Below are 16,435 nucleotides of genomic sequence, written 5' to 3'. Positions count from 1 at the left end.
GGACAACATAGAGGGCTCCGATCACTTATATGCATGTCATCTACATATACTAGCAAGGGAATATGGAGACATATGGAATCTCTAATTATTTAAAAAACTTATATTCCTCATATTACAGTAAAGCCATTCTAAGTGGGTCACAACTAAAAATATGCCTAAAAATTATTATATACAAACAAGAATACACAAAATATGTCTAAATGGAGATACGCAAGCCAGTGCCTAACAGGTGAATTTTCAAAAGGGGTTATGTAGGTAAAATAACATTCTATAATTGCAATTTTCAAAAGCTATTTACCAACATTAAGTTAACTAAATGTGGGTAAAACCTATTGACAATTCAATTACCTATATTGTAGCAATTCTCAAAAGCCCATTTCCATGGATAAGTACATTTACACTTGTAAAACCCAGCTTTAAGTGTGTAAATGCTTTTGATAATCAGGCCTCTAAGAATACATGTTATTTGAAGGAAGATAAAAGCACTGAGAATCTGTTCACATTCTCATCACACTGCTGTTGATGGGAGGAACTTTTCATTTCATTTATTTTGATTTTTATACTGGGGCTGATATTCAGCTGCAGAACAGCTAGTTAAGGTAGCCAGATATAGCTATCCTGCTAACTTAATGAGCATATTCAGCGGCGTGGTAGCACCGCTGAATAAACCAGGCTATCTTAAAGTTAGCCAGATAAGAATATCCGGCTAACTTTAGGACAGACGTACTGCGCAACCAGAGTTAATTTATATGGCTAACTCCACTACTCCCCAAAACACCTTTTGCCCGTTCCCGAAACACCTCCAACTTTTAAGTTATCCATCTAAATGGCTTTTGAATATCGACTTCACTGTTTTTATCAATTAACTCAAAATGATTTACAATTATAAATAAACACAACCAAATGTATAAACATGCATAATAAATAGTTTACATATACACATATTCACATAATAGATGCTTCCTGTGCTAGCTTACACTTCTAACACTGGAAGTGTAAACTGAATGTAATTTATGCATCCAGTGCTGCTTATCAGAAGCAGAGCTGGAGTTGCCAGCTCTAAGGTGACTTTAAAGATCTCACTCCCAGCAGGGATTATTTGGTTTTCATTTCAGTGGGGGGGCGGGGTAGCCAGGCCTATGGGGACAGGGGGAAGGTCCTGGGGGAAACGATTTTTAAGATATTGATGGAAACTGGGAAAGAGTGCTGGGAGATACAACCTTTGGGCAGCAACTTTTAAAGTTATGTAGGAGATGTCTGGGGGAAGAACACACAGCCCGATAAGGCCCTTTATTACTTAGGTTGAGGAAGGCAGAGTGTAATGCCCCTTACCTCCAGTCACTCTCGGCATTGCTTCCTGCAGTGTACTTTATCCTAAGGCCTGGTTTGAACCATCTGCACATCCTGAAGCCTTTTATAGGCCAGGTAGCCAGCACTTCCTGGGGGTGCTGACTGATGATGTCATCTCTGCTCTAGAATAGAAGGAAGATCGGCATAGCAACCCAGTTCAGCTACAGGTCTCTTGCTGTGCTCCTGCATGCAGTGCTACTTGCTTTATGTTTCTAGCTTGCTCCTGCCTTGCAATGTTCCAGTCCTCTTGCTTATTCTTGCCTTGTCATGTGCCAGTCTTCCCGACCAGTCCTGCCATCCTGCCTTGTCTGTGTTTCCCTGGTCTTCGTCTCCTAGGTTTGATCATCAGTTGCTGATTCAGACTGAATACTGACCTCACATTGCCTGCTTTGACCCTTGTCTGATCTTCAACTATGCCTTGCCTGCTGCCTCCCTTGACCTCGGACCAGACACTATATCTTTGCTGCTGCCTGCCACGATCCCAGCTCAAGACTCTGACCACTCTTGCTTTGACAATGACCTGCAGCCTGCCATGTGGGAGAGAGCCACCTCATGGTATTCTCTCCTCACACTGGCCCAAGGGTCCACTCTGTGCAATGTTACAGAAAGATTCAGGCCACAGGACCTTTTGCTTCATTTTTTTTTTTAATTTTTGACAGCACTACCTAGCTGGATATCTTTTGAAGATATCCAGATTAGTAGCTAGTTATCCAGCCATACAAGGCCAGTGTGGTAGCTCGAGTGGTAAGTGGCTTGGTAACAGCCAGAGGAAAGAGGAGGCAGGCTCTGGCTATTCCTTAAGTGCACTTTATTTACAGTGAAACAATCTCAAAAAACAAATACGGCAGCACACCTTCATTTCAGGAGTCAAAATAAACAATATGGCTCACCTTACTTCAGGTATTGCACAGTCCTTTAAACATAGGAGGTCCTTGCATACTGTAGATCTCTCTCTCTGATTCCTGGGGCATCTCTAACCTCCCTGGCCTTACAAACTTAACCCAGGCTAAAGGGAACTCCCTTGGAGCAGAATCCCTTGTGGTGTTGGTCCTTAAGGAGGACCAGGCCAGATACCTGTGGCAAGTACTTTAATGTGTTTTAAGGGAGTTTCTTATATACTCCCTCACATACCTGCCCCTTCAGCTCGGCCTTGTCAGGTCGAGCATCCAGCCATGTCCGGGCTAAATCCTGGCTCCTCCTCAAGGACATACTGTTGCACTCACCGACCGGTTCCTTGCATCCCCTGACGCCGCTCCGCCGGCTCGCCGGTTCCCGGGTCCTCCCAGACTCGCCGCAGGTACTTGGCTCTCCTTTTCTCCTGTGGCGGGCCTCCCCCAGCGCACAGGACGCCGCCAGCTTCCCAGCTGGCCGGGCCTTTCCTTTATGCACGCGCGGCTATAGCCGCGACTTAAAGGGCCAGCAACAGGAACTCCCGTGGGTCCCACCAGATGATGTCATCAGCCCTGGCCTATTTAGACCTGGTTCCTCAGCACCGCCATAGAAACTTAGAAACATAGAAATGACAGCAGGTCAATTGACCCATCCAGTCTGCCCAGCAAGCTCCCACACTTATTTTCCTATACTTATCTGTTTCATTATTTTCCCATACTTACCTGTTTCAACAACCACCAAGTTCAGGGCCCTTGTTGGTAACTGTTTGATTCAAATTTCCTGCCATCCCCTGTCATTGATGCAGAGAATAATGTTGGAGTTGCATCAAAGGTGAGCATAAGGCTTAATGGTTAAGGGTAGTAACCGCCACATCAAGCAAGTTACCCCGATGCTTGGCTATCCAGACTGCACAGATCAATGCCTTGTTGGATGTTGTCTGAATGTAAAACCTGTTTTCCACATTTCCCCTACCGGTGAAGCAAAGAGCGACTCTGTATATGCATTCAAAGTGATGTATAAGGCTTAATTGGTTTAGGGTAGTAACCGCCATAATAAGCAAGCTACCCCCATGCTTCTTTGTTTACCCAGATTGTGAAGTTCAGTCCTTGTTGGTTGTTATCTGAATGCAAATCCTCTTTTCCACATTTCCCCTTGCCGTTGAAGCAGAGAGCAATGTTGGCGTTGCAAAGGCTTATTGAGTAAGGGTAGTAATCATCAGGTAGTAACCTCCACTCCAGTACTCCACCTTCATGGCTCTTCTCTTCATTTCCATCCTCTAGTCTTTGTGGATCCACAATGTTTATCCAATGCCCCTTTGAAATCCACAGTTTTAGTCTTCACCACTTCCTCTGGAAGGGCATTCCATGCATCCACCACCCTCTCCGTGAAGAAATACTTCCTAACATTGGTTCTGAGTCTTCCTCCCTGGAGCTTCAAATCGTGACCCCTTGTTCTACTGATTTTTTTTTTCCAACGAAAAACGTTTGTTGTTGACCATGGATCATTAAAACCTTTCAAGTATCTGAAAGTCTGTATCATATCACCCCTACTCCTTCTCTCTTCCAGAGTGTACATATTTAGGTTCTTCAATCTCTCCTCATAAGTCATTTTATAAAGACCATCCACCTTTTTGGTCGCCCTTCTCTGGTCCGCCTCCATCCTTTCTCTGTCTCTTTGGAGATACGGTCTCCAGAACTGAAAACAGTACTCCAGGTGAGGCCTCACCAATGCCCTGTACAAGAGGATCATCACTTCCTTTCTCTTACTAGATATTCCTCTCTCTGTGCATCCCAGCATTCTTCTGGATTTAGCTATCACCTTGTCACATTGTTTCGCCAACTTCAGATCATCAGACTCTATCACCCCAAGGTCTCTCTCCTGCTCCGTGCACATCAGCCCTTCACTCCCCATCAAATACAGTTCTTTCGGATTTCCACATCGCATATGCATGACTCTGCACTTCTTGGCATTGAATCTCAGGTGCAATATCTTCTACCACTCTTCCAGCTTCCTTAAATCCCACCTCATTCTCTCCACTCCTTGACTTGGACTTGACTTGACTTGACTTGACATTCTCTCCATGATTTGGCAACGAGTTCCCTTCATGCTGCGTTTCCTTGTTTGGGATCCTGCGTTATTCTGCCTTCCAGTTCCTGCTCCTGCTCCTGCCTTCCAGTACCTGCTCCAGCCTTCTAGTACCCGCTCCTGCTTTCCGGTCCCATTCCAGCTTCCTGTTCCTTCTCCCCTTGGATGGACCTCCCTGGCTTAGACTTCGGATCGGACTTCACGCTGCTTGTTTGCCACCTGCCCAAGACTTCAGATCAGACTTCATGCTGTTTGCTTGCCGCCTGCCTAGGACTTCAGACCTCCTCCTGCCTGGCCACAGCCGCTTCTTGGACCTCGCTCCCGATACTTCATTGGAGCTTCGACACAGAGGCCCACCTAAGTCCAATCAGCCCCGGCACCCAAGGGCTCAACCTGTGGGGAATGGGGTTGGTAGTGGTGAAGTTCCAGCTGGCGCCTGTCTTCTGCCAGCCTCGCCTCCTGACGTTGGGAACCTGCAGTAGGTCGTCCTCCCAGGTTGCATCAATCCCAACTCAGGCCAGGGGTCCACATCCCATGTCAAAGTTTCAACACATCCCCCTTCTAGGCAGATTGCCCCAGTTATCTGTGAGCAGCCCCACAGGGTTGAAAACTGGGGTTAATCTCATCCCAGACTTATTGGATATGGAGTTTGGGAAAGACTCCCGCTTCCATCATGGCATGTCCTGCCAGGGTCATTAACAGGACCTGACTGGTTGGAAATTTATGTTTGTCCCCATGTATAAAGGCAAGTGTTTCTTTCCTCTTATGGTTGATGTGCTCTTCCTGAAGCAAATCCTCATGAACAAGAGTCTTGCCATACCCTGAATCCACCAACGCTTGGGAGGGAATTCCATCCAGTTTGATCTGGAAGTCCTTAAGTTTGAATGAGTTGTCATTCTCATTCTGAGGCTCTATCCCCACTTCTGATTTTCTTTCATGTTTCATTTTCATTTATTAAAATGTATTAATCGCCTACCACAACTTGTGTTTCCACTCCAGGGCTTCACACTCATAGCTTTCTGATGGCCAAACCCACACACAACTTGTGTTACAAGAGGCCTAATACCATATGGGTTCCCAAGTGGGATGTTTTGTTGATTTTTTTTTTCAGAGTTTTCTGGTTGGCACCATAGCAATGCATGTAAATATAATATTCATATATTGTTGTAAGTTTCTGAGAGAGAGTGTGTATGTGTGTGTGATGCCTTTGTCTCTAAGAGAGAGTCTGTGTGTGTGTGCTGCTATTTGTGTTTTTGAATGACTCACTTTAGCCTAATTGTCCATAACTTGCTTTGAACTCTCTTGGTTGAAAAGTGTGCTACAAATAAAACCATTATGATATCTGAGAGAGTAAAAGAGAGAGAGAGTGTGTGTGGGTGGCGCCCTTTGTATCTGAAAGAGAGTATGCCAAGAAGTTTCTCAACCTGAAAATCTGTATGTGTGACAGAAAGAGTGTGTGTCTAACAGTGTGTTGTACCTGACCCACTGGCTGGCAGTGTGGTTATCTCATTACTTGGCAACTGGTTCATGAGATGACTGGTTGGCAAGAGCCTTTAACACAAGACCAGGAATCCAGGATATATATGTGAGAGCTGTAACCAAACTTGTGGGGACCCAAGCAATTGCATAAAGGTGGACTGCAGCTCAGTTTGCTCACCTCTGGACTAAAGTGTTAGTGTTCTTTAGCAAAAATGTGACATTTATCTTGGAGACGTTTTGGCTCAGTTCTGCCAGGCTCCAGGTCACATGATGTACTTCTCCAGGGTTGGCTTGGCATGCTTTTAGGAGCGGTTGAAGTTTGTGCTGCAGGGAAAGCATACAATAGACAGATACCCCGTGGGCCAGTTTTGAAAAAAACCCTGGGCTGATATTTTTCTGCAGTCCGCCCCTGTCAACCCACAACATGTAAATAGTCAGCTTACACTGTGATTTATTCTGTAACATAGTTGCTGCATGAGTTAGGTTGCAAGGATAATTTTCCACATCTGTGCTTTGGAAATTGACTATTTGTATTCCCTATAGTCTTCTCAAAAAGAATGACGCCACATGTTTATCTCTGGTATGTATCTGGTGCTAATTAAATAGCAATGCATAATGGATCTGGAAAGAAATTACAGAAACAAAATGTGCATGTTTTTTTCTTAACTTTTTCAAACACCACTTTAACTGGAAAGTTCCAGTAGCATTCTAAATCTCCACTGAACACAGTGGAGATTTAGTAGTTAGTGTAATGGCCTAGGAACCAGGAGACCAAAGTTCATATCCTGCTTCTGCTACTATCACTCACTATGAACTTTCACAAGTCACTTTGGTCCTCATTCCATCAGATACTTGCTTACAGTCTGATCTTCCCAGTCTCCCACATTTTGTGAGACTATTGCCCACTCTCCCGCATGAACAGAAAATTCCCACCAGATGGGGAGACTTAGCGCACCTGACACAGAACAGGCCCAATTGCTCTGTGCTGCCTTCTTCCATCCTGCTGGTCCTTCAGGGCAATGGGGCAGGTCACGAGAACTGCCTGTCCCCAAAGTTCCCTTCCCACATAAAAACCCTCATGAAAAATTCTTTCTTTAAAATCAGATTATTAAAACACATCAAACCTTTACTAGATCCGGTTCACTTTCGTCCAGTGCTCCAATCATTAATTCTTTCCAGCGTAGACAACTGCAACTCTGTTCTTAGGTCTTCCCCAATCCACCATTCATCCACTCCAATATTACAAAATTCAGCAGCCCGTCTCCTTCTCAGTACTAATATTTACGATCATATCACTCCTGTTCTTCATAAATTACATTGGCCCCAATCAAATGGTGTGTCCAATACAAGACCCTATTTTATATACCCTTATTTATGGCAGTAACACCACTTGGTTGTCTGCTTCTTTACATATTTATACCCCATGTAAGAATCTCTGTTCCAAAAACAAACTGCTTTTGCAGGTCCCATCTCCAAAAACAACAAGACTAGTATCCACTAGAGAATGTGCTTTCTCCATAGCAGGATCCATTCTTTAGAACACACTCCCACCTGACATTCGATTAATCCCAGAGATTAAAGCATTCAAGAAAGCTCATAAACATTATTTGTTCCTACAAGCATTCCCTGATCTGTGTACCACGTACATTTATTACAGCTTTTATATTTTCTTTTCTTCTCATGATAATTTTATTCTAGCTTATATATTACTTTTAACTATCATGTTATTTTTATTTTAGTCTGCAATGTTAGTTTTAACCATACTATATATGTATCTTTGTAACCCGCTCCGAACTTTGGAGGGGTGGGATATAAACACTTTTAAATAAATAAATACATTTCTGTTCAAAGCGGAAGAGTGGAGGTAAAGGAAGGAAGGGTTCTTCAGGGACAGGCAGCACTACATATACTCACAGTCCCTGTGTCCTGTGCCGCTGCCTGTTTGGTACTGAGCTGTTAGCGGCCATGAAGGAGGGAAGGCAGGAAGCGCTTATGTATCCTGCACTGCTGTTCCTGTCCCCAATTCACTCTCCCCTGTTCCAGTTAATGTGCTGACAAAGGAATGTCTGACCAACGAGTAAGAAGAGGAGGGAGCCAGGGCTGGTGAAAGTGTATTAAAAGCCCTAAGCAAAACTTACACCCTTGTGGCCCCCCCAGATCTCCCCCACACATAATTAAAAATTATTCATTTATAATAACATATTTTACATGTAAAAGAACATTCTAATGTAAAAATATAACTTACAACATGTATATTATATTTACATGCATGACTGTGATGCCAACCAGAAAATCCTGCATAAGAGACGCTTGGAATCCATATAGTATTAGGCCTGTTGTAAAATGTGTTAGGTATGGGCTTGGCCCTCAGATAACCATGAGTAAACTGAATTACAATATAACAAATGTCCAATACCAAAACAGCACTAACTGCCAGTATTCAAACAGTAATAACTCTATTTATGAAAACACAACCATGCAAATATTATACCAGGCCATAAAACATCAATGCACCTCCTATTAGGAAATCACAACAAGCCAGGCTGCTATAGATCCCTACACAGAAACTATATATTAGCAGAATATCTCACCTCAATTACATACGCAGAACACAGACAGACCTTCACTAAATACAGAATAATGTGCAGACAGAAACTGATCTAGAAACCGCAATAAGCCAGATTGGATGCAGTGCAACAATGGAAACATAGAATCACCATCATTCTTCATAAAATATCAAACAATAAAATCAAGAAACCTAAAACAATCATAATTGTAAAATCATACTAATAAACATTATATTTCAAGATACCTAACAAATAGAATTACATCCAATAATTAAAAACTCATATACACAATTTTTTTTCATTTCCAAATGCTAATAAAATATTTCAAAAAAGCAGACATAAACAACAAGCAATAATTAAAACTAATAAGGATTTTTAAAAATCCCTTACTGTCTATACCTAGGAACTTTTGATTTCCAGTCATCCTGAGATTGCATGGATTAGTGGGGATAGAGGTGGGGGGCACAAACTTTCTCCTCTCACACATACACACATGCTCAAACACACTTGGAGTCTTTCTTACTCATGCTCACATACACACACACACACACACATTCCCTCACTCATACTCTCTCACACACATACACACTCACATCCACATGCTCATACTCTCGCACAACCAATGCTCTTCTACACTCACATACACATGCTCTCCCACACACACATTCATATAGACACACAAATGCTCTGATATAGACACTCCTGCACTCACATAGCTACGCACTTATGATCTCTCTTTCAAACACACACACACACACACAAACACACACACTCATGCTGCCATACATACAGACACACCTATGTACTCTCACACAGATACACACTTTCATACACACACTCATGCTCTCACATACACACACCTTTATACCCATGCTGTCTCCCTTCCCTTGTCAGGATGCACAAGTAGCAGTGGTAGCAGCCTTCTACTTGAGCAGGCCCCACAGTAGATGCCTATTCAATGTCTTCTCTTTCTGCTACTACTGCATAGGTCTAGCTGCCACTTCTGAGTCTAACCCCTTTCACTCTCATGCCATGACCCCTCATGCTAGAACCTCCATTCATTGACTATTCCTCTCACTAGGCACACAAGCATCCATCTGGCTTTCGCTGTTGCCTTGTCTACCTGTTTGGCTATCTTATGATGATCAGATATGACCATCCCAGATCCCACTCTTACTCTGTACTAAGAACTTCACCTCCTATAATGTACTGCTCCTATGACCTCAAAGTCAGGGTAAGCATTTCCAGTCCTCAAGTGCCACAAACTGGTTGGTTTTTCAAAATATCAACACTGAATATGCATGCAATGCATTTTCATTCGCTGCCTTCATAAGCATGTCATGCATATTCATTGTGGATATCCTGAAAACCTGACTTACAGCACTCGAAGACCAGAGATGCCTACCCCTGCTTTAAGTAGTTTTAAACTAACAACATTTTTTAATCAATAACAGAAACATTTTCCTTCCATATACAGTTACATCCCAGCAAGTTACATCATCAGCAGAAGGGAAAAAAGCAGAAGCTGGTGGCATCCAACTATCCAAGGGGAAGATGGCAGCAGCACTGGTGAGGACAAAAAGGTAGAAGCACCCACCATAGCTGTTCAGTCCTGGCAAACTGGGACCCTCATTCTAACCAGTTGTCAGAATATATTGGTACTCAGCTGTTTTGCTTATCACTTCTTTTTTAATCACAACTATGCATTACCACTTCAATTACAAAAAAAAAACCATTTTCCCCATTTATGTTTCATATTCCTCCAAATTTACTCACAGTTATCACTATGTTTAATCCCCTTAAACTATTAACTATGCCCCTCTCTATCTGAAGCAGTCATTTTACCGTTATCTTCAATTTTAGTCATTTACATTATATTGTCGAAAAGATATTACCCCTTGCTTTGGACTAGTCAATATTTATTTGGAAGAAGGGAATTAATAAATCTTGATGTTAATCTCAACTAAATCAATCATTACTTACTGTCCTACAAACCTTTTTGAATAAGCATGCCTGGAAACTTTTGATTTCCAGTCACCCTGAAAATGGCAAGGTTTAGCAACAGGTGGGGACAGGTGCATGTAAACTTTCTGCCTACACCCACTCTCTCTCACACACAAACACATTCTCTGTCTCCCCTCCTTCCTAAAGTACAATCCCAGGACTTTCCCCCTTCCTGCTTCCTCCTTTGGCAAATGGCAACATTTCCTCCTTCTTTGGCCATGTGGATGAATGGGTCGCCTCCTTCTGTGCGTGTGGCCTCACTTCCTCCTTCAGGTTTATGTGGATGGGAGTCCTGCTGCTTTCGCTGTGCAGAGCAGACTCACTGACCTCACTTCCTCCCTTGTACTCGTGTGGGTGGCTGGAACTCCTCCTCTTGCTTACAGCCGACAATTTTGCCTTGAGGGCCTAAGTTGGTCAATTCACTATCAACACTGGAGTTTTCCAGTATTTGCATGCAGAATCCCGGAGTCTTTGGGTTAGATCACAGAGAGTTCCAGCATATATGAATTGAGTTCTCACCTAAATCAGGTCAGACTGTTACGCCCGTCGGTCGCAGACAGCTGCGACCTCTCATGCTCACCTCTCTCTTTGCTGCATCGTCAATTCTAGGAAGAATGGCGGCCTCTGCCAGCCACTGCCGATCTACCTGGCGTCCCCAGGTCGGCGTGGGCGTTGCCAACCGCCATCTTGTTCCTGGTATCTCCTAAGCCGCGCACACAAGGGCCACCTTTGTACACGTCATGGCGGGAACCTCGGGGGCGTCCCCTCCGTATGACGTCATCTCGCTACATTACTTAAGCTGACTGGCCCTATGCTTCAATGAGTTAGCAAGGAATTCCCTTGTTGCTGAATCCGCTCCATTCTTGGACTTCCGGTTCCAGTTCTCTGCCTTGGCGTGTGACGCTCTGGTACCCGCTCCTCGGGGGCCCTTCCGCATTCCTGGCTATCTGCTCCTTGGAGGGCCTTTCTGCCTTGAACTGCTCCTGTCCCTTTCCCCGGGACAGTCTCCTAGAACTACCTTTTGGGCCGATACAGTATGGACGCGTTAGAAAGAGTGCGACAGTGCCGGGCGCACCCTCATTTGCTGCACACACAGTTCGGATCACATACCGCTCGATACTCTATTTAAACTGCTTGCAAATGCAAGCCGCGTACAACCCGCGTCCAACGCGCGTCCATGAAGCGCAATCCTTTTTACTGTATAGGTGGTATATTCAGGTTAAAGACGCAGCAAAATAGCAGGTTAGAAAGGAGATAATCGGAGCGCACGTTACAGTATTGGAGGAAATAGCTAATCCGTTCATTAACATATCATATACATGCCGGGTGCGGAAAGGGTTACGCGTCGGTTTCAAGAAATGCTAAGGACGCGTGAAACCGGATACTGTATCGCGGGATCGCCTTACGTGTCCCAATTGTGCGCCCACAGCGGGTTAGAAACGGGGAATCTGCGGCCGCACTTTACTGTATCGGCCAGTTTGTGAGTACTAGACTTTGGACTTCAACAATTCCTATCCTACTGAGGAATCCTCTATGGCGTACCCCATGTCTCGGGCCACTACCGTATCCTCTCCAGTAGGAGTCACTCCAGGATACCCTGTCCTACAGGGTATTACCACCACCTTCCACAGGATTCTCATCCAGGGTCCTGCACCTCAGACTATCTTCTTGTCACCTCCGCAGCACGAACATCTTCGGTGTACGGGCCACTACCAGTGTACGGGCCACTACCGAATCTGCACATCTGAGGTATTTACTACAGTTCTAAAGAGACTTCCTGGTATACCCTGCTCTGCGGGCCACTACCGGATATTCACATCGGGGATCTTCCCCTCAGCTCAGAACTGTACTTTCTCTTCTACTCCCATTCTACGGGCTTGCCTTCCTTCCTGTATAATAAAGTCTCTACCATAGAGCTGTGTCCGAGAGCACTGAGACCACGCCTGCCGGCGGTGAGGCCTCCCTGTGGGCGGAGATACCTCTCACCTTGGCACAGGGTTCACATTCTTACAAAAACATAACACAGACCTGATAGGTTGATCCAGTTCTGGTTTTGCCCCATTCCATCTATGGACTTGTAGCTCCAATTTCTTTAAGATCCAGATTACACATTCATATGCAGTGGGGTGAATGTAAAGTTGCCAACCCTCCAGGATTGCCCTGAGGTCTTCAGATATTAAAGTGAATCTCCAGGAAACTACCTCAAGCAATCCCGTAAAAAACACATTAAGAATTCTTAAAAGAAAAACCCAGATCTGTCTAGTATACTGCCCCTCAGGCTCTTTAGAATGAAACTGCTCCCCTGTAATAGAATTCATGATCACCAACTTAACCCTTAATAAACCCATCATTATACTAGGAGACTTCAACATACACATGGACATCCTCCCCTCCTCAGCAACATGCGCAACAATCACAGAAGCACTATCAGCCCTTGGATTAAAGCAAACTATCAACGGCCCAACTCACAAAGCAGGACATACCCTTGACCTCGTCTTTATCAATACCGACACCTGGTCTACACACCAAATAATATAACCGAAATCCTATGGTCAGATCACTCCCGAATCCAGTCCACCCTGACCTACAACTCCGAACTGACTACGTAAGAAAAAAACACAAGGACAATCACTTACCATCCTCCTTTTGATATCGAAACACTTCAACAAAAACTACAGCTAGAACTCACTAACATAGACTTAACAAACCCTGAAACAGCCACAACCTCATGGCTCAACATCACCAAATCCATCGCAGACAACATAAACCCAAACATCAAAAAGACAATAAAAAACCCAAAACACCAAAACCAATGATACAACGAGAGCCAAACGTGAACTTAGAAAAAAAGAGAAAACCTGGCGTAAGAACAAAACTACCCCATTTCTCACTGCATATCGCACTCACCTAGCCTACTACAAAAAACGTATCCACAATGCGAAGAAAGAATTTTACTCAAGCAAAATAAATAAATACCAACATAACCCCAAAATGCTATTCGCCATTGTGCAAAACCTCACCAAATGAGCCAAGAATACCACCCAACATAAATAAAAGCAACAAATTCGCAGAATTCTTCACTGAGAAAATTAAGAATCTAATAAACAGCAAACTCAACACAAACACCCAAACCATAAAAATGATACCTTGTATAACTACATTCTGGTCTAACTTCGAACCAGCCTCCTCGCTGGAAATCCAAACAATCATCAAAAAAATGAATCCAGCAAATCACCCCATCGACAGCATCCCCATACCAACAATCAAAGTGATTGAGTCCTCAATAACCAAAACGATAACCGACATAGTAAACCTATCCCTCACTGAAGGAAACTACCCAGAATATTTAAAGTCAGCAATAATTAAACCCTTAATAAAAAAAGAGCAACCTAGACCCAGAAAACCTAACAAACTATCAACCCATATCCAACCTACCCTTCATTGCCAAAATCATTGAAAAAATCATCCACTCCCAGCTCAGCGAGCACCTAGAATTGAACAACATATTACACTCTTCACAATTTGGCTTCAGGAAAAACCTAAGCACAGAAACACTACTCCTCTCATTAAATGACACTGTACTCAGAGGATTCAACAGCAGTCAAAGCTACTTGCTGATTCTCCTGGATTTATCAGCTGCATTCGATACAATAAACCACACAATTCTTCTCGAAAGACTGTCTGAAATAGGAGCCACTGGTAAAACCTTACAGTGGTTTTCACACAGAAGCTTCCAAGTAATGTTTAACAAAACCCTCTTGAATAAAATACACCTCAACACAGGAGTTCCCCAAGGATCAGCGCTATCAGCAACACTCTTCAACATCTACCTCCTCCCAATATGTCACCTGCTTGATTGCCTTGGTCTGACCCACTTTCTATATGCAGACGATATACAAATACTTATCCCAATACATAATACCTTGGAAGAAACTTACAAAAAAAACAGTCATGTATCTCGCAGAAATTAAACAATTATTAACTGACCTAAAACTCATAATAAACATAGACAAAACAGAGATAATCATCCTAGACAGAAAAAATAACTCTCCAACACAACCACTCAAAATGGAGAAACAAAAAACATCAATCTATCCAGTCACACATGCTCGAAACCTAGGAAACACCATCAACAGCGACCTATCCTTCAGGATCCACATAACTAACAAAATTAAGGAAGGATACCACAAATTACTAACACTCAGACTACTTAAGCCTTTCCTTTCACAGAACGACTTCAGAACAGTTCTACAACTACTCATTTTCTCCAACCTTGACTACTGCTACTCCTCACTATTCGGCCTACCTCTCGCAACCATCCGTCCACTCCAAATCCTACAGAACACAGCCGCCAGAACCCTAATAGGAACAAAAAAACACGATCATATTACCCCAACCCTCATATCGCTACATTGGCTCCCAATTAAATACCGAATAGACTACAAAATACTAACAATTCTACACAAACTAATCATAGGACAGCAAACCAACTGGCTAAGTAAAACCATTGAACTCCATGCCCCAAAACAAGACCTACTGTTACGCTCAGGCTTGTGGACCCTTGGCCGACGGGAGGATGGTATAACTTTCAGAGGATCCGTAGGTTCTCTCGTCGAGAGGCGAGGCAGAGCAGAAGACGGGACGAGCTGACCCTTGGCACTGGAGACTGAGACGGCAGCGGAGACTGATGAAGGGACGAGAAGAGGAGTTGTGTCTTCACCCTTGGAAGTCTGTGGTCCCCCCAGGAGGAGCCCGTAGGACCCAGACCGCTGGGACTTAGGCGGACCTTTGAGAGGTCAGGTGTCGGTGCAAGGGCTGACTGGAGCTTCGCCCTGGAAGCCCGCAGTCCCCCAAGGAGGAGCCCGTAGGGACCCGGGCGCTGGGACTTAGGTGGGCCCTTGGAGACGGTGGTCTTGAAGGAGTCCTAGGTCAAGTGCCAGAGGGTCAACGCTCACCAGTCCAAAGTCGTGTACCAGAGAATCACCGCTTGCCAATCCGAAGTCAGGAACCAGAGAATCACTGTAAGCCAATCGGAAGTCAGGAACCAGGAACACCAAGACGAAACAGGAACCAGAGTCCGAGCACAAGGAACTCACCGAAGCAAGCAGACTAGACAGCATTGGAGGACGTTGCCAAGTCAAGGAATGAGCAGAGGAAGCCTTCCTTTATACTTCCCCTGCTCAGGCTGATTAGACACAGGTGCAGCTGGTTAAAGGGATCAGGTCTCTTTAAGTCTAGGAAGGGGGCGTGACCTCGCACCTAAAGATGGCGGCGGCCATCTTGGATTTTCTTCGCCGGGGAAACGCTGCAGGACGCCGCGAGGGAGGAGCAGGGGCGGCTCCTCCTGCGACGGTCGGCATGGGGCCTCGTGCCGGAGCGAGGGCCTAGCGTCGGGGTTCTCCCCCGGGATTCTCGTGGCGGGTCGCCATCGCGGGTGAGGTAGGGGGTCTGTGGCTGTGGCTCCCACGGCCGCGGAGCACAACACCTACGCTCAACTAACAAAGGTCTCCTGAAAATTCCACATGCCCGAACCACACATCTCACCACAACTCGTGAAAGAGCCATATTCATCAGAAGCCCCAAACTATGGAACGCACTTCCAATCAAATTAAGAACACAACCCAACATAAAAACCTTCAAGAAAGAACTGAAAACCTGGCTATTCACCAAAGCCTTCTTAAACATACATTGACAACCACACAGCTAGTCACCAATAAAACTCACCATAAAGAAACTTACCCCCTTTACCATCACCTGAACAACAACATTGCTAATATCTTTTGAGAATATAAGAAACTTATTTAATTAACCAAAAATGTATATCTGACCATTTCATCATTGTAACTTCAACCTATTCATATTGTATCTTCTAACGTAACTGTGCAACTCTATCCTGTACCCCTATCCTCTAACTTCATTTTGTGACTTTATTACGAATATTTTGTATTTACTAACTCGCTAAGACCGAAAATTTGTAAACCGTTGTGATGACGAAACAGAATGACGGTATATAAAACTCGATAAATAAAATAAAATAAATAAATGTTCTTATCAGCTTC

The 16,435-nt window shown here is 44.2% G+C and overlaps 1 protein-coding gene across 5 annotated transcripts in view; it reads right to left on the bottom strand.

The window, feature by feature from the left end:
* AKAP7 (A-kinase anchoring protein 7) overlaps positions 1-16,435 on the bottom strand; it is a 536,627-nt gene that overhangs the window by 498,758 nt on the left and 21,434 nt on the right. Inside the window, exon 2 of one of the 5 annotated variants that reach the window (XM_029594582.1) lies at positions 1,333-1,472. The exons of the other annotated variants lie outside the window; for them this stretch is intronic. Within the exon in view, the coding sequence (XP_029450442.1) occupies positions 1,333-1,351 (19 nt within the window). The 5' untranslated portion in view covers positions 1,352-1,472. The remainder of the gene's footprint in view (positions 1-1,332; positions 1,473-16,435) is intronic. 5 annotated transcript variants of the gene reach the window in all.

Source organism: Rhinatrema bivittatum, chromosome 3 (genome assembly GCF_901001135.1).
Source record: "Rhinatrema bivittatum chromosome 3, aRhiBiv1.1, whole genome shotgun sequence".
Classification (NCBI taxonomy): Eukaryota; Metazoa; Chordata; class Amphibia; order Gymnophiona; family Rhinatrematidae; genus Rhinatrema; species Rhinatrema bivittatum.
The sequence above is the reverse complement of the archived record's forward strand: the minus strand, read 5'-3'. Positions and strand labels throughout refer to the sequence as shown.